This window comes from Rhinopithecus bieti, unplaced genomic scaffold (assembly GCF_001698545.2).
Source record: "Rhinopithecus bieti isolate Rb0 unplaced genomic scaffold, ASM169854v2 scaffold_62780, whole genome shotgun sequence".
Taxonomy (NCBI): Eukaryota; Metazoa; Chordata; class Mammalia; order Primates; family Cercopithecidae; genus Rhinopithecus; species Rhinopithecus bieti.
In genome coordinates this window covers 114455-137907 of record NW_016823825.1, presented here as the reverse complement: position 1 = coordinate 137907, position 23453 = coordinate 114455, and the positions used below count along the sequence as shown (strand labels likewise).

At 37.0% G+C, this 23453-nt stretch overlaps 1 protein-coding gene across 2 annotated transcripts in view; it reads left to right on the top strand.

The window, feature by feature from the left end:
* The window catches only part of HHIP (hedgehog interacting protein), a 97329-nt gene that overhangs the window by 58223 nt on the left and 15653 nt on the right, over positions 1 to 23453 (top strand). For both annotated transcript variants that reach the window (XM_017861843.1, XM_017861842.1), the window contains exons 5-11: positions 3308 to 3459; positions 3867 to 4040; positions 5264 to 5407; positions 9112 to 9233; positions 11367 to 11490; positions 12440 to 12570; positions 16529 to 16610. In XM_017861843.1, the coding sequence (XP_017717332.1) occupies positions 3308 to 3459; positions 3867 to 4040; positions 5264 to 5407; positions 9112 to 9233; positions 11367 to 11490; positions 12440 to 12570; positions 16529 to 16610 (929 nt within the window). The remainder of the gene's footprint in view (positions 1 to 3307; positions 3460 to 3866; positions 4041 to 5263; positions 5408 to 9111; positions 9234 to 11366; positions 11491 to 12439; positions 12571 to 16528; positions 16611 to 23453) is intronic.

Here is a 23453-nt window from a genome sequence, read left to right as displayed (position 1 = left end):
AAAAAAAAAAAAAAAAAGGATAATGTTAGAAGTCAGTGTCTTTTTGAAAGGCACGACTGCTTGAATCACGAATCTTCCATTTGCCATTCTATTAATATGTTTTCTCCCTTTTTAGCCAGCTTGGCTCAACTAATCACTAGAAGCTCAAGAATAAAATAAAAACTCCCCAGATGCTCCCTAGACTCAATTCAGTAATTGACATTTCTGGAAGGAGTGTATGATTTTGATTCCATATTCTCTGAGCCATAAAACCACACATAATGAAGGGGAAGGACGAGAAGGGGTAAGAAGGAGAGCAGTTAGTAGTATTGACACCAAGGCTTTGTTGTTTTTTTCTACTGAGCCTCTAAAGTCGCGTTATTGGATTTGGAAACAGAGTGAAGAGAAGGGAGTCTTTGGATTAGGGGACCAGACCAACAGAATGGGGCTTTGAACACACACAGTCAGAGCTGGGGCAAAGGGGACTATGATAATAAAAGGAAGTACAGGAGCCTGGGAGATCTGGTCTGCTGGCCAGTCCCGGTTCCAGGCACCAACATCCAGGCTCTCAGGCTAGGACAGTGTCCTAGTGAAGACTACAGCTGAAGCAACCTTAAACATCTGGTGGTATTTCTGATGGTGTGGCCTCTAACTGACCCTGGTCTAAAATTAACTCTTCAGTGCCCAATCAACATATTTCTTCATAAGACCTTGAAAAATGACCCAGACCTTAGAGATAGGTTTGCATTTGAGAGTTAAATCATAATTTGTCAGTAATATATTTTAATTAAATAGACAACATAACTCTGAAGTCTAATTCAAGTGAAATATGAGCTCTTAATACATTAATCTCCTGGCACAGTGTGGCACAACAGGAGTGTATCTCTCCTTTCTAATTTCTGAACATTTAGGAATCCTGTTATATAATTTTAAAATCTAGATTCAAGAAAATCTAGGACATTTACATAATATATTAAATTGTTTTCATCAGTGTAGTTATGAAAGTGAGTATTTCCCTGAAATGACTTAGTAAAATTTCTAAACTACTTTGCACCTGGAAGTTGACCCAAAAATGAGATCATATGCAATGATTAATCAATTGTAAATCCTAGTACCTGAAAAATTCAGAATTACTGACCTTTTTTAAATTGCTTTTTTGATTTATTTCTCTGTCATTCACATGTCTCATTCTGTTTCCATATTTGGCACTTGAGTAAATGTCAAAAATGCCCCCAAAGTCATTTCTGTGATAGATGGTATCTCTAAAGTGAACGGTTGTCCTCTATCACTTGTGGATTTGTTTAAATCTCTTTTCCCATCTGTCTTTCTACAGTGCCTTAATTCTACATTCTTAATTCCTAAAAAGCAACCAACACAGTTTTAAAGCATGTTGCTATCCAATTCAAATTGTATTTCTGATGATTTGATTAAAAAACTACAAAGAACTACTTTCAACAAAAGCTGCTTATAGTGGAACAGAAACATTTGTGAAGTAGGCATGCAGTACTTAACCTGCACTCACAGCTTTAGAGGGAAATATATTTGAGGGAGGAATTAATCACAAACGAAATCCCACCCTTGGGCCTCATTAGACAATCCGTCAAGGAGGTTCCAATGTGCAGTGGCTACTCTACAGTCAAATTGTACTTACATATCCTAGCTTCCAGTGTCTCATGAGAAAGCCAAGAGATTTTTATATAATAAAGATTTAAGCAGAAAAACAGTACCCTCGAGTTAATATTAAAATCACCAGAACAAGATAATCTGTAAAACAGAGAGTCATTCATATATAAGTCATTAGAATTTTACCTTTATGATTAAAATTAAAATTATGCATATTGTGATGAGCAAGAAAGTTGACTTTTTGACATTGAAATAATGATTTGGTCATTCTGTGTATTTGCAGCCATTTTAATAGTTATATGCTCTGAAAGTTTGGATATTCTACTTTGAGTGATCTATATCTAAAAATGGTTTTCTCTAAGCCAGGAAACAAATCAATGTTTATTAAAAGTAAACTTTTATGCCTAAACCTTTCAATTCTGAACTCCATGTAAAATAAGAACTACAAATAGTTCCTTGCTTTGCTAATACTATTCTGTGAGGGACAAAAACATGAGAGTGCTTCCATGACTGAACATGACCTTGTGAAGAGGTTGCAGTATTAGAGATTTTTTTTTTCTCTACTAACACTTGAGAAGGAATAACTTCTCATAGCTTTTTGCCATAGGCTATGTCGTGATGTTTAATGGAATAAATAAGGTGATGTGCTATCAGCAGTTGCAGCATTCAATTTATATGCCATATTTTTCACCGAGAAAGTGCTCCCTGGCTTTATTAGTATGTGAACTTTAAGACTCTGATCTAGATAATTTTAGATACTTTGATTTCATTATAGAAATTCCTAGACTACTTGTGGGATAAAACAAAGGCTAAGGCCATATTGAATTTCAACAAGTTGAATTAGCAGAAAATGAAGATAAAATGCCTTTCTATTTAAGAACATGATGATGTTTTAATTGTTATAGCATTTGGCATGCCTAATGTATACAATCCTTGACATTCGTATAATAACACAAGAAAGTTGTTTGGGATTTTTCTTTAATTTCCTAGTGTCCCCTTTCCTCCCTAGCATTTCTCCCACTCCTTCCCCAGCTGTGGCCTTTAGGCCTCCTCCCGCCGCTTCATCCTTCTGTAAAGAAAAACCTTATACAGCGAAGGGATTCATGTAAAACTGCCTCATTTATAGATAGATAGGCAAGGCTGCCTATTACCTAGCTATGATGAACAGACCACCATCGTTGTGACAACTGATGTAGATGCCTCCAGGGTAAAGCAAAGGTTTACATATTACACAAGCAATTTAACTGTTTTCTAAACATATTGCCAAGACAGTGGGAGTTGGCAGCCCACACTGTGTTTTAGGTTTTGGAGACTTGGATTAGAAGTGACTGTTGATTATGAACCTTTTTATTTGTCTTCTATGAACTACAAGCAACCTAGTAACCCAGGAAAGAATTCTTCACAGCACTTAAACTTGTCTTCCTGGCGTCCCAAGATTACATACACAAATCACTTGACAAAAGTGGTGTAAGACTCTTGCGCATAGATAACCACACAAGACAATTGTCTTGTTCTAACCCTTAAAGAGTTCCACAAAGTGAAATGCTTTATAATCCTTTTTTGTGCAGTAGGCAAGGAAGAAAAGAAAGGAGGTTGGGCAAAGATTATCCAAAGGAAAGAAAGAGACTCTTTTGGGGTTCCAGTTGAAACACAATAAAGAACATAATTAACTTTACAATTCTTTGTGTTTTTCATTTGACTGCAGGGAGGAGATGAAAGAGGACTGCTAAGCCTCGCATTCCATCCCAATTACAAGAAAAATGGAAAGTTGTATGTGTCTTATACCACCAACCAAGAACGGTGGGCTATCGGGCCTCATGACCACATTCTGAGGGTTGTGGAATACACAGTATCCAGGTATCACTAAAAGGCATCAAAGCATAGATACTTTTCATCTTATTTTCTCATCATCTTTTCATAAGTTTTTTTTATTTAGAAGTTGCAAATAAGTAGCCAAATAAGGTGGCAATAATTAAATCATTATCTCCATCTTACTGAAAACTCCCTATGTGTCTTTAAGAGAAATTGAGGACAACAATGGTTTTGACATTTTCCCTCAATTATCTCTCAACTTAAAGGCTACTTCTGAAACTTGGAAAATAATGTGATTTTTCAGCAATTTCTATTAGCTTCATTTCAAATATACGTTTCCTTATTTACTATGTGCCAGGAGTTTGTTTTTTCATTTATATACTATTTACTTTCTGATGGACTCACCTTAAATCTTTTAACAGTCATGGTATTCTTTTCTTCCTACAATGTAGAAAAAATCCACACCAAGTTGATTTGAGAACAGCCAGAGTCTTTCTTGAAGTTGCAGAACTCCACAGAAAGCATCTGGGAGGACAACTGCTTTTTGGTCCCGACGGCTTTTTGTACATCATTCTCGGTGATGGGATGATTACACTGGATGATATGGAAGAAATGGATGGGTTAAGGTAAAAGACTGATCATAAATGGGTTCCTGTCAAGGTTAAAATGGTTTAAGTGCCAGGAGAAAAGGTGGGCACCGGTGAATTAAGAACCATCTTTGAAAGGTCACCTTGTTTAAATACTTAACTTTTGTAGTCAGTGTCTGCATTTATGAAATGGAGAGGAATTCACTAATATGCTATGTGATCTTTTGTTTGTCATGAAAAGAGTTACTCTTGTGTAGTTCTCTGCTCCGGGGCTGCCTCTGCTACACACAGCACTGAAAAGCAGTGACCCTGTACAACCATACTGCCTCTCAACACTGCGTAATGGGCTAAGATCGCCCAGCGAAGCTGCTTGGGGAATATAGAATACATAGATGTAGGCTGACAAAAATTAAGAGAACAGAGGCAGAAAAAAAAAAAAAAAAAGCAGCGTACTGCTGATGCCACAGTCCTCAGCCACCACCATCACACTGTGTCTTGGTTCAGTTGCTTGTCTGGAATGCCCTGGTTTCATTTTCCACAATAAGGAATTTATTTTATTTAATTACTCATTTATTTATTCAGACAAAGTCTCACTCTATTGCTCTGGCCAGCATGTAGCGGCGCCATCATGGCTCACCGTGGCTTGAAACCCCTGGGCTCAAGAGATCCTCCTGGCCTCATGCCACCACACCTGGCTCATTTTAAAATTTTCTGTAGGCCGGGCGCGGTGGCTCACGCCTGTAATCCCAGCACTTTGGAAGGCCGAGGTGGGTGGATCACGAGGTCAGGAGATCGAGACCATCCTGGCTAACACGGTGAAACCCCATCTCTACTAAAAATACAAAAAATTAGCCAAGCGTGGTGGCGGGCCCCTGTAGTCCCAGCTACTCAGGAGGCTGAGGCAGGAGAATGGCGTGAATCCGGGAGGAAGAGCTTGCAGTGAGCCGAGACCACACCACTGTACTCTAGCCTGTATGACAGAGCGAGACTCCGTCAAAAAAAAAAAAAAAAAAAAATTTGTAGAGATGGAGTCTCGCTATGTCACCAGGCTAGCCTTGAACTCTTGGCATCAAACAATCCTCTCACCTTGGCTTCCCAAAGTGCTGGGATTACAGACTTAAGCCACTGCATCCAGCCACTTTAATATTTTATTTCAACTAAGGGGATGATTCTTTCATCAATAGAGCAACCTCACTATATTTAATATAGGTGAGATATATAATGAAAATGTAAAACACATATTCTGTCCCCCAATTTCTCAGTGATTTCACAGGCTCAGTGCTACGGCTGGATGTGGACACAGACATGTGCAACGTGCCTTATTCCATACCAAGGAGCAACCCACACTTCAACAGCACCAACCAGCCCCCTGAAGTGTTTGCTCATGGGCTCCACGATCCAGGCAGGTGAGAACACGTCTGTCTTCTCCCCGGCTTTAAAGCCAGGGATCCGCATATTCTGTCCCCCAATTTCTCAGTGATTTCACATATTGATGTGATCCCGGGGATCCGGCAACCGGGAAAATATAGCATAGAGCATATACCATCACAAAGCAGCCAAAGATGGTATCTAAGGCCGAGCCTCTGAAATCACAACAGGTCATTACTCAAGTGAGTATTTAGCACTCTGTCTTCTATTATTGTGAGAAGCAGATTGAGAAGGCAGATTAGACAAGGAAAAGGACAAATTCATGGAGAAAAATTCACCTTAAAATGTGGAGAGGTTATTATCAGATAAACACTATTGGACTAGTGTAATGACCAAGACTTTAATCTGAACAGTTTAGAGAGATACACTTTTTGATCTGTCTCCTTAAATCCCACTGAATCTTAAGTTCTTTATATATTACATGAGGGTAATAATAACTGCCTTCCAATGATTAAATAAAAATCTGTAAGTAAAGTACCAAATAGTGTGTCTGACCCCTGGTAAGTTTTAAATAAATTGCAATTTTTATTATCATAGCTTCATTTAAAATATGATGCTGCAGTGTTAATTTGCAAGGAGTTGAGCGAAATATTAACTTTTATTTCACTTTGAAAACATTGCAAATACTAAAGGACTCCATATTAACTGTTGGTACTGTAATGAACCAAAACAAAAGAAAACTAAAAAGTATGTAGAGTGAGAAATCTGGGATACATTTTGTAAAAATGCTATGAAGTATAATACAGCAATTCAGTAACAAAAGCTTCATCCAGTCTATGATCTATTATTCCTACTCAGGGATATCTAGCCACATCTATTCATTTACTAGGTAAGTTATTATTACCATTTAATGTTTATTGAGTGTTCACTATGTGCAAGGTGAATATTTCTCAAACTTTTTATTTTTATAATCCCTCATGCCCTTCATCTCCCCTCCATCAAACCCAAGTCTACAGTTCATTTCCTTTTTGGCATCTCAGCAGATCTTAAAATCTGTGCGACAGGGAACACTTAAGGTGGGTTCAGGATGTGGAGGAAACTGTCACATTCCATTCCTAGAGCTCAGAACTCACAGATACCACCACAAAGCAACACTTTGAAGTCAGGCAGCCTGAGTCACCACAATCCCACTGGAGCTTTCTCACAACCTTCCTGGGGGTCCTGAACCTCAGTGCAAAAACATGGGATGAGGTGCTTTACAGACCAGATGTGTGGCAAGATGCCTGTGCTGCGGGACCTCCCCACCTCTGGTGGCAGAGGGCTGAAGGAAAAGTTGGTGTTTATATTCCACTTCCCTCCAAGAGTATTCTAAGCAGAAGACGATTTAATAAAGTAGAAAGAAAACTAAATTAATTATTGGCTAAAAATAAAGCAAACTTTTGTTAAGCACTTTGCTGCAGGGTGCTGAACTAAGTATCTTGTGTACTTCATCTCCTCTCTGCTTCTCAGCAAGGCTCACCATCAGCCCCACTTCTCCCACTCCCCTTTTATTAATAGACTAGTTTTCAGGACAGTGGTAGATGCACAGCAAAATTGAGATAAAGGTATAGACATTTTTATATTACCCTTACCTCCACACATGCATAGTCTCTCCCATTATTATCATCCCCCATAGAGAAACATTTGTTATAGTCGATGAACTGACATTGACACGTGATAATCACCCAGAGCCCATGGTTTACATTAGGGTTCACTCTTGGTGTTGTGCATTCTGTAGGTTTAGATAAATAGATAATAACATATACCCACCATTATAGTATCACCCAGAGAGTGTCACTGGCAGGGCGCTTTTTCACATAAGAAACTGAAGGTTACAACGGTCAAGCAGTTCTTAGTGGACCTGGTATTCAGCCAGAGCCATAGCTCCAAGCCCCCAGCAACTCCATCTGGCCTACTTTCCAGATTTGCTCTTTCTTGTTGGAAACAAGTCAAACCTCTTTTTCTCATAGTTTCTCCATCTTCAAAGAAAGGTAATAGAGGAAAATGTTCTCCCGGCTGTGGATTTAGTTCCACCTTAAGTCACAGCATGACTCTATCATGATCCCTGCCAGGCATTGTCTTCTGTGAATCATTGAACTAGAGAGGACAATAAAGGGACTGTTGCCACAGAACAACTAACCCATCTTTGGCAGGTCAGGCTTATGGTTTCCCTGTCATGAATGAGATCATCTGGAGCCAAGAGTTTATGTTTTGTTTTTTGTTTTTTTTTTTTAATAATTGCTTCATGACTCTTATGTCTCTCTTAAGAACCAGCACCAACTCTCATTTCTTTATCTTATTTTTTAAATTTCTTTATTAGCTCCAATGGTTTGATTTTAAGTAATTAATATATTTTGTTGGCCTAGAACAGTGATTCTCAGTGGGATAATTTTACCCCCAGGGGACATTTGGCAATGTCTGGAAACATTTTTGGTTTTCACAATTAGGGTGTGGTGGAGGGTGAGGGAGTGATGCTACTGGCATTTCGTGTGTAGAAGCCAGAGATGCTGCTAAACACCCTACAGTTGGCAGCACAGCCTCCCCAGACAAAAAATTACCTGGCCCAAAATGTCAGCAGTCCCAAGGTTGAGAAACCTAAAAACAATGCAAGCCTGTTTTCCACACTTTTGATAACTTCAAAAATTGTATTATATAATTTTATTCTTCCCCCAACCCAAGCTCCTCATACCCAGTCCCTCAGTGATTGAAATATTCCACAAACCTTGAGCCCTTCTTATATTCCTGGCTTTGAACCAGATAACAGGACAATAGTGATGAAGTTGCAAGTCATGCCTCCCCTTTGGAGCTTCCTGTCAGTGGCTTAAGTCACAGAGATACTCTGGCCCCCAGATTAGGAATGGAAAACATGAAAACAGAGTCAACGTAAAGACCTCAACTTTTGTAGGGACCAGCTTTACTATATTCCAGGAATTAGAGCACATGTTTTCCTGTGTTAGAGCAGCCTAAGTTTTAGAATGCAGCAAATTCATATAAGAAACCCAAAAATAATATTATAACTAGTACTGTATTGTGTGGCACAGAGATGAGTTGACAGTGACACTGTTTTTTTTTTTTTTTTAATGTTATTTTACCTTAAATTCTGGGATATGCATGCTGAACATGCAGGTTTATTACATAGGTTTACATGTGCCATGGTGGTTTGCTGCACCTATCAACCCGTCATCTGGGTTTTAAGCCCCACATGCATTAGGTATATCTCCTAATGCTTTTCGTCCCCTTGCACCCCACTCTGCAACAGGCCCCGGTGTGTGATGTTTCCCTCCCTGTGTCCATGTGTTCTCATTGTTCAACTCCCACTTATGAGTGAGAATATGTGGTGCTTGGTTTTCTGTTCCTGGATGGTGACACTGGTTCTTATTCACAATACTTTATCAGTGTATTATACATGTGATATTCCTTAAGAACAGACTAACAATTGTTTTAAGACAGTGTGCACATTTGTAACATAAGAAATTATAAATCATAACAAGAGAAATTAAGAAATATATTCCAGAGATTAAGCTTCAACCAAGTAAGCAAACACACTGGACTACTTCCTTCAGTGCTTTCTGGAAGATCCAAACTAAATTGCTCATAGGATCCTTGCCAGTCCACAAAGGGCTCCTTCCTATGTCAGGAACCTCCAGTCTGAGCTTGGAAAAGATCGCGGTAGGAATTAATGTACATCCCTCTTGTTATGCAGATGTGCTGTGGATCGACATCCCACTGATATAAACATCAATTTAACGATACTTTGTTCAGACTCCAATGGAAAAAACAGATCATCAGCCAGAATCCTACAGATTATAAAGGGGAAAGATTATGGTATGTAGAGCATAATTTGCTGATTTTACTTTAGTTCGAGTTTTGTTTTAGTATATTTAGTAATTGAAGAAAAAAGGATTTCTGAAAAATGAGCATTTGGGAAAGCATAAAAACACTGGCCTAACAATCATGAGGGAGTAAATTGCTCACTTTTTAAAGCTCCAGTGACTCTTACAAGCCCTGAGGGTTCCATCTGGTTAATTACCATGGATTGAAAAGTTCTCAGTAGGTCCAAAAAATTTAACAGTCCTTCAAAAGTTAGCAGCTTATATTTTGCTCATCAGAGAATCAAGATGAATAACTTCTATTCAATAGGGGAGAGCACTTGTCTTAACATCTTATATACAAAGAAAAGTGTTAAAAGTAAGACATTTCTCAATATCCAACATGCCTGTCTCAGCAGTTAGGAAAATTGTAAGTGATTCAAATAAGAATGTAATTTTTTTAAAAAAATGTTTATCTTTGAGAAAACAAAGTAATCAACTTGCAAAAACAAGTCATGGGAATGGGACATTTAAGCAGTATTTTAATAACATGATTACTTGAATATTTAGAGAGAACATGTAAAATATAAAGTTGGATAATAATAAAGTTCAAAACACTTAGTTTTTTCAATATTTTACTATTTATTCCTTTTGAAGGAAGCAATATATCAACCATTATTATGACTCAGGAAGCACAGTAGATTAAGATTATTAAATTGATTGCTTTTTCTATTTACTCATTCAATACAGATATTTGTTTAACACCAGGAATGAAGCAGCTGTGTTAGTTCATGTGGTATTCAGTTATTTTACTTTTTTTAGGTGTGTGTGTGTGTGTGCACACGCATCTTTTAAAAGCCAAACCAAAGAGTAATGTGATTTGAAAAAAAAAAAAAAAATAATGAGTCACTAGCTCGATGGAATTTTGGCTATATTTGTAGATTAAACAAAATTCTACAGTCACATTAATTGAGGTTAAGCTAAAATTGGTTACAATATTAACAGCACTACATTTATTTATTTTAAAACACATCTACAGTGCTTACTACATGCCAGACCCTATAGTAAGCACTTTATATTCATTTCCTTTACAGAACAACTCTATGTGATAGGCACTATCATTGGCCACATTGTACAAATGAGGAAACTGAGGCACAGAAAGATTAATTGTCACACAATACAAAGTGGCAGAGTCTGGATTTGAATCTGAGCAGCCTAACTCAAGAGTCTGTGACCTTAATTGTTCAATTATGCTACCTTTCAGTGTGCTCATTATTTAAAATTTCTCTTACCTTTTCTACTTTTTTGTAGTATCATATACACCATAATCACAAGGAAGGGGAAGAGGTCATTAAAATTACCATCTTTCCACAAAAGCCTTTGATAAAATCTGTTGATAATGACTTATTTGATATTAAATACATAAAAGGTAATTTTCAGATTAGTTTGCAAGTAGCTTTAGAGCTTTTCCATTACAATTAGCATGCAGGTATCCAAGTATGTAATGGCCTGAACAGAAAGACAGAGGCACAAGACTATACACATGTAATCAGGAGTTATTGAAATAGACTTTGCTATCCACACAACTCTATGAACAGAACATTAAAATATTTTAATGAAGATATTACTTGACTAAGTTACAACATTTTCACATGTAGAATAAATGCATATTTAAAGACCTTTTCTGTACTATGTTTTTATTTTCATTAAAGTGTAGGCTTTTAAACATTTTATATCTTTTGACAGAGGTCTGTCTCAATTTACTCAATATATGCAGAAGCATTTCCACAAAAACTTAGTATGTAAAGCCTTAAACGTTTTTTAAAAGTATTTTGGTTCTAAAGTAAATAATCATGAGTCACAAAATATCCAGATTCTAATTTCGTTGAAAACTTGGTACGTCTTGAAAATTACAACAGCAGGCGTTTGCAGAGCATGCTCATTTCATTTAGCTGTACATGGAGGTCTTTTAATGTTGATGTTATTTAGCAAAGACTGCTTTCATTAAATATCCCTAGCAAGAAACCCTTTGGTGTATCATAGAACACATTTCAGAGTTAAAATCACTGTAGTAATTGTTGTTTGGTATACATTCCTTTAACTTTACGAAAATATGTTTCATTTGATCTAATGCTATGTTTCTTTTCAGAAAGTGAGCCATCACTTTTAGAATTCAAGCCATTCAGTAATGGTCCTTTGGTTGGTGGATTTGTATACCGGGGCTGCCAGTCAGAAAGACTGTATGGAAGCTATGTGTTTGGAGATCGTAATGGGTAGGTTTCCTGATACCACAACAGTATGATATATCAAATGACATACCCATTAATCATTTGGCAAACTGCCACAAAATATTCAAATGATTGTCTCTTTTTGTGTGTCAGATGGGGATCACACATAAATAGTATTTACTGTTAGTTCCATAGATATAGTGGTTTAATTGAAAAACTTCCAAAAAGATGCTCTCTCAACAGGCTTGATAAATTTTATAAAATAATTTTTAAGTGCACAGAAGTCTTCAGATGGACTCTTCATATTATTTGGGCTCTTCCCTTCATCCTCAACATAAATTTACCATGACAATAAATAATTTGAAAACTATTATTTTACTTGCCGTATAAAATTTTTAAAATTATACTGGAAGGCTCAAGATTTTTGGTTTTGCCAAATTTTCAGGACTTTAAGCAAGATAATAAAATTTGTCTCTATAAGTAGGAATAATACAAAATTAAATTTTAGTCTCAATTTTCAAGGTCACATTGTGGATAATTGTAAGAAACTCTGTAACAAAATCCAAATTAAGAATCTTATTTCCTAAGTCACTGGCATTCAGGCATATGGCAGAGCTGATACTCTTGGTCACTACAAGGAACCAGAAAAATGTACTGACCCCATGCTCTTCCCCTGTCCCTCTCTCTGATTAATAGCACAGCATGGATTCTAGTCCTGGCGAGGAAGTATCATTCTCTGGATGAAGGGGAGGGCTTTTCTCATACTCAGGTACTTTTAGTGCCCCCTCCAAACAAAATCCTATCTTTCAGTACTTTCTCCACATATGGGAATTTCACAGTACTCACACACATTATGGGCTTTATTATTTTCCCCTTTAGAAGCCAGGTCTATGGCAAAGCAATTGTTTGTTATGAATTTTATTTTAGACATTTTATTGTCATCATTCAACAAAAGTATGTATTCATTGTAGGTTTATGTTATGTTTTGTTGTAGGAATTTCTTAACTCTCCAGCAAAGTCCTGTGACAAAGCAATGGCAAGAAAAACCACTCTGTCTCGGCACTAGTGGGTCCTGTAGAGGCTACTTTTCCGGTCACATCTTGGGATTTGGAGAAGATGAACTAGGTACTGTACAATCTGCCTTGAAGCATAAATATAGCAATCTTATCCTCTACTTGTTGGAAATGTAATCTACAGCAAAGATTACCTACTCCAGAGATTAAGATGGTCCAGTTACATATTCTCTACCAGTAACTTTTCCTGAGGGCCTTTATATTTTATTTTCACACTAGAAATACTAAAATATAAGGCAGAAAATGGGAGGCAGGAAAATAATTTTTTAGTCCTGAAGAGATAATTTTTTAAATGTTTAATGAAGAGATAATTTTTTAAATGTTTAATGATATGTTTGATTATACATCTGAGTAATTTGTATATATTCTCTATCTAAAAACCTTTCCATTTATCCATGTCTCTTGGAATAAATAAAAAAGTTTTGCTGGAATCTGAAACTTGCCTTATCTGCTATTTCTTTTTTCTTTTTTCTTTTGCCCATGGGGCATGAAATTTGAGCAAGATGATCTGAGTACAGATCTTCTTTCCAATAAAATTGAAATTATGTTCTCATGGGACAATCTATGGTATAACATATAGTGTATTTCTTGGAATGTTTATCAAAATATATGCAGCTTAAAAAGCAAAAAAGAAGTTGAAATTGAAATATGATTCATCAGTGAGTAAATATTTTACTCTCTACTAATTCAAATTACAGAGATAAATGTAGTTTCATAGTGACTCCCTTTAAAAAATAATATTCAGGCCAGGCGCGGTGGCTCAAGCTGTAATCCCAGCACTTTGGGAGGCCGAGATGGGTGGATCACGAGGTCAGGAGATCGAGACCATCCTGGCTAACATGGTGAAACCCCGTCTCTACTAAAAAATACAAAAAATTAGCCAGGCGAGATAGCGGGCGCCTGTAGTCCCAGCTACTCGGGAGGCTGAGGCAGGAGAATGGCATAAACCCGGGAGGCGGAGCTTGCAGTGAGCCGAGATCGCGCCACCGCACTCCAGCCTGGGCGACAGAGCGAGACTCCGTCTCAAAAATAATAATAATAATAATAATATTCAAACAAACCATAACTACTATGTTCCTTTAGCCTCAGAGATAAATTTCTAGGCATAAAGAAGAATGTATGCTTCTCATCAAAATCAGAATATTTTCTCTAAAACTTCAGATTTGGATTTTTTACATCAAATGGAGACTTCATCAGAAATAGTTTCATGCCCTTTACTTAGAATAATAAGGGACTCAAACAAGACTGTTGAAACACATAAGACACGTTTCAGAGCCACAGGAACATAACAACTCAAAGAAGAGAATCCAGTCTATTCTTTTCTTGTTCCAGTATTGAAAGCAATTTAAAAATTTTCCTTAACATTCCCTTACCCCACTCAAAGGAACCAGAAAGATACTTTTCCTCACTTACATCCTCTGTAATATAATTTTAATTTCACTGGCAAACAATGATTTCAAAAGTAAAAGAATGAGGCCAGGCATCGTGGCTTACGCCTGTAATCCCAGCAATTTGGGAGGCCGAGGCAGATGGATCATCTGACGTTGGGAGTCCGAGACCAGTCTGGCCAACGTGGTGCAACCCTATCTCTACAAAAACTACAAAAAATCAGCTGGGTATAGTGGCAGGCCCCTGTAATCACAGTTACTTGGGAGGCTGAGGCAGGAGAATCGCTTGAACCCTAGAGGTGGAGGTTGCAGTGAGCCAAGATCGCACAAAGAATGGTTTGTGTCTGAGTTAGAGATGAATGTTTAGATATTGTGACTGAATAATTCTGATGTTCCCAGACCTTGCTACAAATGATTCATCATCACTCATTATGTTAACATCACCACCATTAGGTAAACCATCCCAAATGTCTGTGTCCACTTAATACTATTTAGGAGCGAAATTAAAAAATAAAAATACATAATCCTAACTCTCCAAAAGCTACAACCCTGTATATACCTCATAATTAAAATAAATACAGTTTCACTGGATTACATTTTAATGTGAAACTCCCTAGCTTTAATTGAAGAACCATATAAGAAAGTGAGTAAGTTTTTACACCTTTTGAAATAAAAGTATTGAGAGTCTGGGACTTTGCATATTATTTTTTAACTATAAAGTCAGGACGGATTTGTTGTGAGGATTAAATGAAGTAAACTATAAGATATTTGACAAAATAATTTTAATTATTTTGCTTACATTCCTTTGCTTTGTACTTTCATTTTATTTTTTCTGTTGTGCCTACGTTTTTAGTACAAACTGTGTAAATCTTTTTCAGAAGTAGAAAAGTAGCAGGGTGTGTTTAATGCACAATAGTAAAAGAAATATATACTAAATCAAGGATTATTTCATGAGGGAGGACCAAATATAAATTTTAAAACTTTATAAGTGTGTAATTATAAATACAGCTTCTAATTTTCTATTTGCCTGATCAATTCAACACATAGAATTATATGGAAGTAGTGGTGATAAATGGGGTGGTTTTCTCCTAAAAGAGTACCCCATCTGTTGTAGTTCATCATTATGAACACAGCTAGCATCGAGAGTTAGAGTTTAGAGAGTTGAGACTGAGCATCATGGTCTCTCTCTCTCTCTCTCTTCCTCTCTCTCTGTCTTTCTCTCCCCTCTCCCCCAGTGTTTATTTTAACATATTGTGATGTACTTTCATATCTTCCAAAAAAGCTAAAGATTAAGAAGGCATAACCCAATTTCATGTGGCCTCAAATTATCAATTAACAGTAACAACTTGATAACTAACATGTATCAATCTTGCACAGAAATAAATCAAGATAAAACTTGTCCATTTAATATTCACTCAACAAATATTTATTGAGCACCTACTCTGTGCAAAGCTCTGTTCTGGATGCTGGGGATGCAGCAGTGGATAACCAGACAAAAAGTCGGCTGGGCGCCGCTCACGCCTGTAATCCCAGCACTTTGGGAGGCCAAGGCGGGTGGATCACGAGCTCAGGAGATAGAGACCATTCTGGCTAACACGATGAAACCCCGTCTGTACTAAAAATACAAAAAAATAAAAAAAAAAATTAGCCAGGCGTGGTGGTGGGTGCCTGTAGTCCCAGCTACTCGGGAGGCTGAGGCAGGAGAATGGGGTAAACTCTTGCAGTGAGCCGAGATCGCGCCACTGCACTCCAGCCTGGGTGACAGAGCGACACTCCGTCAAAAAAAAGGAAAAAAGACAAGTCTAAACCAGTGTCATGAAATTTATGTTGCATAGGAGGAGGAAAATCAAAATAAATTTTTAAAAATACTGTATATAAATTGGTGATAAATGCTTTGAAGAAAAATCTAGTAGTGAAGAGGAATTTGTTGGGAGTTGGGGAAGGTGCGATTTTAAAGTGCAGTCAGGAAAGGTGATATTTAAGTACAGCCTTGAAGGAGGGGGAAAAGATGAACCTAGTGGAGACTCACAGGAAGATGGGGCCTGTAATAGGGGCCTGGAACAGCAAGAACCTGAGACAGGAGCCTGAGTTGGGAACTTGCCTCCCATGTGTGAAACCACAAGCCAGTGAGGCTAGAGAAGAGTGAACAAGAGGGCAAAATGTTGCAAATGAGGCTATAGCAGTAAGTGCTACTGTCAGGACTTGCTTTTGCTCTGAATGAGATAAGAAGCTATTGCAGGGCATTGAAACAAAGGAGTGTGATCCAACTTACATGATCTAACTCTTGTGAAAAGAATCGCTGTGGCTGGTACGTTGAGAATACACACTGAAGAACAAGAGTGGCAACAGGGAGCTCAGTTAGACAGCTGTTACCATAATCTAGATGAGAAATAATATCTGCTTGCACTGGAGTAGTAGTGGGATATGGAAAGGAGTGACTGGAATCTGGAATTCTCGATGCACTGTAAAGGCAGACATGTGAGACTCTTGCATAATCTTTAGGCAAGTGATTTTCTTGTGGACAGATGGAGATAGATTTACATACAGAATAACTGCCAGGCAATAGGAAGTAAGGACCTGTACTGCTATAAATTTGCTTACTGTTATTTCTTTCTTTAACAGGTGAAGTTTACATTTTATCAAGCAGTAAAAGTATGACCCAGACTCACAATGGAAAACTCTACAAAATTGTAGATCCCAAAAGGTGAGATTTCTTTTTATCCCATTAAGTCAATAATTTTCTTCTTCCAGTTATTTTAGTTCATTCAATTAATGATAGGAACATCACAATTAGCAATCAGCCAAGATGTACACTTCTGTCACTTCCATATGCTTAGCACTGTCCTGAGAGGATCCTCTTCCCCTGTCTATGATGACTGATGCCACTATGCAGAACTTGAAAAGCTCATTCGTGTGGTTCTTGCTGTCATCACAGAGCAACATTATATTCATGGAATCAGAGTCTTCAGTTAAAAGCCAGACAGGGGCCCTGACATGTGAGGCAGTGGCTTAGGCTCTGGTGTTGGAAGCCATAAACCCTCCTTATTGTAAAGAAAATGAGCAACATACTGGCAGACATGACAGGTGCTTAGTATGATTTTTGTTAAGTAAACAGGTAAGTTACTCTGGCAGTTCAACATCTGAGCCTCATTTGGAAACTATCTGAAAGCTCACAGTGCTCATGAAGACTGTGGTGACTAGACAAATATAAACTTAAGTAGGGTTTTGTTATTTGCTTCAGCAAAAGAAAGATTTGAATGTTTTAATCCTTTAAAGAATATGTTTATCTCGCCCCGGTCCTTCCCACTCACGCATCACAACATTTAGACATATGTACTTCAATCATCTTGAATCATCACTAGTCAGTTATTAATTTCATGGATCAAACCTGAGTTATCAGAAGCTGCTAAAATTATATGTTGCTGAAAAGACATTAGTTATAAATTTAGAAACAGCTAGTCATAACGAAACCTGAGGATCCTTGCAGACACGACTGTTGCTGAACACTCGGACATGTTACTCTTTAGCCACACCATGCTGCAAATTTCAGATTCCTTCTATATTATTTTCATGACTCCATTTTCAAATTTCAATTCAAGTCCTTTTCAAAAAAGTTAATTCTAATACTCTGAAAAGTTTACTAAGGGCATTTTAAAATATTCTTTTTAAATTGTAAATTGTGTATGTTTCTCTGGAATTTTCTCCTTTTTTATACGACAAAACGCTTTTCTGAGGGAAATGTAGGTTGACATTGGATCTTGCAGAACAAAAAGAAGAACCAGTTCTAAACGATCTCTGGGCAGAATCACATATCACATATCCCAGGTTGATAACATTCCTTCTCTATTTAACTGTATACATTTTCTTTCACAGTAAGAGAAATATCCATCTATATACTACATCAGTTTTTTTCCCTCAAATGTGAAATTAATGTCCTCCATAAGAAAAGCAAAGACATAAACAACAACAACAAAAAGTCAGACTTAGGGGATTGTTGAAGTTGGCAACCTTAAGAATAAAAATCAAGCTAATGTTAATTCACAAAATTCTAAAGATTCATAATGAGGTGTAGGGGTTTCACTCAGATATAATACAATTAGTTTCAAAACAGTCATTGTTATTCCATTATACTGTCTAAGTCTGTATGTTTTTGCAAAGTACCTGGTAGCATTGTAATGGATTCTCTCTCCTTCTCACAAAAATCTTTCTCTCTTCATCTGGATTGTTTAGTCTGTGGCTGAGTTGAGGTGAATTTTACACCTTCAATCTATTATTAGTGTCTAATTACCAAGGTTGCCATAAGGGACCTTGGCTTTGTGATCTTAGTTCTCCTCTAGTAGGGTGGTCTCAGAGTGACATACCTGAAGGCCTGACTTCTCATTATGGTGCCTGTTTCTGGTGAGTCATGGCACGTGGGGGGCCTGGGTTAAGATTTGTGTTTGCTTTTCAGAAGGTGGGGGAAGTAGCAGAGTCCCAAAGAAACCGTCCTTGTACACAGACATGAGCATAAATTTCAAAATTAAACTGACTATAAGAAAACAAATTTTTTTATAAACATTTGTTGGGAGCCTCATGCTGTTTTGATTTGGCCATCAATGTTTATTGTTATTATATTTCTTCCTAGATGAGTTGAAATTCTATATAAGCAGACACTTAAGTGTGTGAACAGGATTATTTTGGACACAAACTAATTACAAGCATAGTAGTGTTCAGGATGTCTGTGTTAGGACAGAATTGTTTTTCTAAAATTTTTGAGGCTGAATTTTAAAAAAGAATCTTATCAACTATAAAACAATATATAGACACATTTTGTTATACCAAAAATCAAACACACAAATTAAACTCTTAGGTTAATTGTATTCTCGTACCAAAGCCCCCAGACTTGCTAGAATAATGTTTTCAGAATAACTTTCAAACATCAGTTGATTTGTGGCCCAAGAAGAGAAAAGCAGAAAACTATGAAATTTTTATTTTCTGTATTATATGTCATGGAAGTTACATTCTTACCATAGGATTTATGTTTTTCCTATTTTTTTCCTACATGTGCACATGCACACACACACAAACACACAATGAGGGAGTTTAGAAACCATAGAAACTATACATGTAGTATCTCTTAAATCATTTTGTCAAAAACAGATAAAGTTCTAGTATTACCACCTCAGTCTGTAAGGACAATTTGATCTAAAGCTGTAAGCTACATAATCATTTATGTTAAGTTTCAAATCAATTACAGTATGCAGCAATCTCAGAAAAGGATGGTGAGATATCCTCTTGTAAAAATTAAATGCCATTGTTTAGCATGAAAAAAAAAAATAAAAAAGAAAATGCCTAGAACTCAGGAGTTAAGAAAAAACTCCTGAGTTAAGAAAAAACTCCACCAGGCCGGGCATGGTGGCTCACGCCTGTAATCCCTGCACTTTGGGAGGCCGAGGTGGGTGAATCACCTGAGGTGAGGAGTTTGAGACCAGCCTGGCCAATCTGGTAAAAACTCCATCTCTAGTAAAATCACAAAAAATTAGCTGGGCATGATGGTGGGTGCCTGTAATCCCAGCTACTCGGTAGGCTGAGGCAGGAGAATCACTTGAACCCAGGAGGAGAAGGCTGCAGTGAGCCGAGATCATGCCATTACACTCCAGTCTGGGTGACAGAGTGAGACTCTGTCTAAATAAAAAAAAAAAAAAAAAAAAAAAAAAAAAAAAAGCTTCCAAGGAAACAGAAAAGAAATTAAGTTTGCCTCCGTGTTAGAACATTGTACACACTCTTGGAATATCTTTAGGGATTGAACAGTCACATCTTATGGCAGAGCAGAGTTAAGGTCAAATCAACGCCAATCACCCAGTTTACTCAGCCAATTCACAAGATCCAAAAAAGTCTCTAGTACTGAATTCAGTATGCCTTAGCCTGGGGGCTCCTTCAGCTAGCAGTTCTAGAAAACAGATTTAGATGAACTGAACACAAAATCTTGGCAATAATTTTACTTTCACTTAGTAGTGCCATCTGAAACTAGTCAAGATTGGGAGCAAGTCTATCTGGGTCAGACAGGGAGTCAATTGGTCTGGTCTCTAAATCTTCCTTAGTGTAGCACCCAGCATAGATTATTTCACCATACTGTGCCCCTTTGTCCATCAAAAAATATGTAGAAGATGATATTTCTGTCCCTGCTGCATTCTACAGAGGGCTGTGAAGGTGTTTAAATAATATATTTTAAACATATTACATTCTTTAGTAATTTTTGTATGTTTATTCCAGGCATTCCAGGATTATTTTCAGATGATCTCTCAAATTTTAAGGTTCCTTTAGTTCCAAAATTGGAATAAAGACATCTATGGAGCTTCTAATAACCTTCAATAGAGCCAGGCATGGTGGCTCACGCCTGTAATCCCAGCACTTTGGGAGGCCGAGATGGGAGGATCACTTGAGGTCAGGAGTTCAAGACCAGCCTGGCCAACATGGTGAAACCCTCTATGTACTAAAAATACAAAAATTAGCTGGGCGTGGTGGTGCATGCCTGTAATCCCAGCTACTCAAGAGGCTGAGGCAGGAGAATCACTTGAATCCAGGAGGTGGAAGTTGTAGTGAGCCAAGATCCTGCCACTGCACTCCAGCACTGGACAACAGGGCGAGACTCCATTTCAAAAAAAAAAACAACAACTCTCAATACATAGTTTTCAAATGTCCAAATTATACCTTGGATGCTGTTTGCTAAATCCTTTCAGAAGTGCATAAATGTTCCTAGGGGTGGAAATTAAAGAATTCCAACAAAGTTATGTAACTTCCAAGATTTAGTTTTATAGAACACAAATTTTTTCATAGTATTGACAAATATTCTTTAATTTTTGTTTCAGATGAACTTAAACCAAATGACTTTTTTTGAAGCTTTTCCAGGCTTTATTTCTCTAGGAATTTGTAAAGGAAAATTATTCTCCATCATGTTGATTTAATTACTATGTACCCACTCTTGCTATATTTTAACATATCGCTTATCTGTTACCCAACCAAGTCACACAGACCATTCCCTTAATAAGTCTATAAATTAACAATGCAAATTCCAGGCTTGAGGGGTCATTTTATAGAAATATTATATCCCCAGTCTCCTCTGTGACCAATATCAAAAACTGCCCCTCATTCTTCTTCCCCCCATGGCCCACTTACTGCCCTTTGTTTATTGTTTTCTTAATATCTTCATCCTACTTCTTATTAGACTGGATGCTAAAGAGTGCTTTTTTCAAAAAAATCACTTCATAAGAGGAAACCAGTGCTGTTTATCCTTTGCATATGTCTCAGGGAGCCAGCAGGCAGCTCTGCCATCCCAAAGAAAGTTATACATAATAGAGCAGCTTTAGCCCAATAAGCCAGTCTAGTCCCAATTCATCAGTCAAAGTTTTATGCAAGTGGCCCCCCTAAGTTGATAAATTCCCACAGTGCCTGTTGACCCAGCTGCCAAGTCCTCTTGCAGCAGGTGGTGTTTTCATGGCCACCCTGACAGTAATACAAACTGTTTAGCAGTTCCATTGACCTTTCAGCTATTAACAGGGATACACGCTCCACTAGGGACTAGTTTTCAAACATGACAGAATTTCTTAACACTAGAGGTCATGAACAAGTATATGCCCTATAAAAGTCCATTCAGCATGGTGGATTTGAAGTCTAAGAGGCAAGGAAACACTTTCCACATTTTTGCTATCATCATTATTCTATGTATCCAGTAACCAAAGATGAATATACATGTATCTGTCTGATTATATTCTTTCTCAGTATACCAGATTTCCTGTTGTGGTGCACAATACCTTTTCAACTAACAAATCCCTACTAAGCTGCCATATAGCATCTGAAATTTTAGAGATATACTACAAAAGAATTGAGCAAGATCAAAGTTGAAACTTCTAATGAATGGATAAGCATGCATACATAATAGATGGTAGCAGCCCGAGTATAACTAAAATTTTATTCATACTTTAGTAAGATTTGCATACATGTACATGTGTACAGACACATTGAAACAGGTAACACATGCAATGTTATGTAGAGCCATCACCTATTTCAAAATAAATAGGCACTATTATATAATAATTTGTGAAAAAAACTTTGTGTGACCGTGTTATTTTAAAGTGTTTATGTCTTATTTTTAAAATCCATCATATGCTTTTATTCCAAATGCTGACAGATTTGTATTTATAAAATGCAAAACTACTTCTATTTCTCCCCTACTTGAAATCCTTCACTGGTCTCCCACAGCTATTAAAGATGAATCCAGACTCTTAATTTTTCCCCAACTTTAAGGTAAAATTGACAAATAGGAATTGCATATATTTACGGTGTACAACATGATGTTTTGATAAATGTTGTGAAATGACTGAGTCAAGTTAACTTGCATATCTGTCACCTTACATACTTATCATTATTTATAGTGAGAACTTGTATCAGTCTTCTTGGGTGTATGTATATATATATATCTCCTATTTCCCGGAAATGTGACATATGACCACAGCATTCAAACGAATTTTCTCTTTTATTCTAAGTAGTCTCTCTTAAGCTATGAATTTCAAATCTTAGAATATCATCTTCTTTAGTAATTGGACAGATTGCTATGAAAACTTGACTGAATTGCCACTTCAAACTGGCATTCATTTAAAAAGATATAATATGGAGAATGTGAATGATAAAGAATATATTCTTCAAAGTGAGACTTATATATTGAGTCAAAAATTCCCAAAAGCATTTTCTTTTCAATTAACATGGCCATAACCACTGCCATACCCACCACTGTCTCTTCTAGGACAATGCTAGAAGTCTGATATTAGTCCTTTTGAATATCTTATACTTTTATCATAAGGTAGTATATCATCAGATATTGCAGTACCTTAGATAAAGACAGATTTAATGTTGCATTAGATATGTCTAAAACAGTCATGCAAATTTTTTGAAAAGATGTTTTCTAGAGGAAGATGTAGCTTGTAAAGAAAAAACTGCATCTTAGCATCACTTTGTTACTAATTCATTTCGGCTGAGTTAAAAAAATTGTTACTTAAATGACTTATTTTTGTCAACTGTGACGAACGAATGATATATGAACATCAAAATTTGGAAATTTATCAGGCTAGTCATCTTCAAAGAGAATTTGAACTGACATTCCTGTGCTCTTTCATAGGAAAGAAACTTGTTTAAAATTTCTTTTCTCCTTTAAAGCATTTAGTGAATCTTAAATTTCTACCTTTGAATGATATGAAATTAAAACACTGGTAGATCTATTGCTTTATAAGTGGGGAAATGGAGTTAAGAATTTATTTTTTGATGATTTCTAAAAGAAAAATACTACATTCTTAAAACTTTTGAATGATGTTGTAATACAAGTGTTATTTATTTATTCTCTGTGTGTGTGCGTGTATGTGTGTTTGAGACGGAGTTTTGTTCTTGATGCCCAGGCCGGAGTGCAATGGCATGATCTCGGCTCACTGAAATCTCTGCCTCCCGGGTTTAAGCGATTCTCCTGCCTCAGTCTCCCAAGTAGCTGGGATTACAGGTGCACGCCAACAAACCCGGCTAA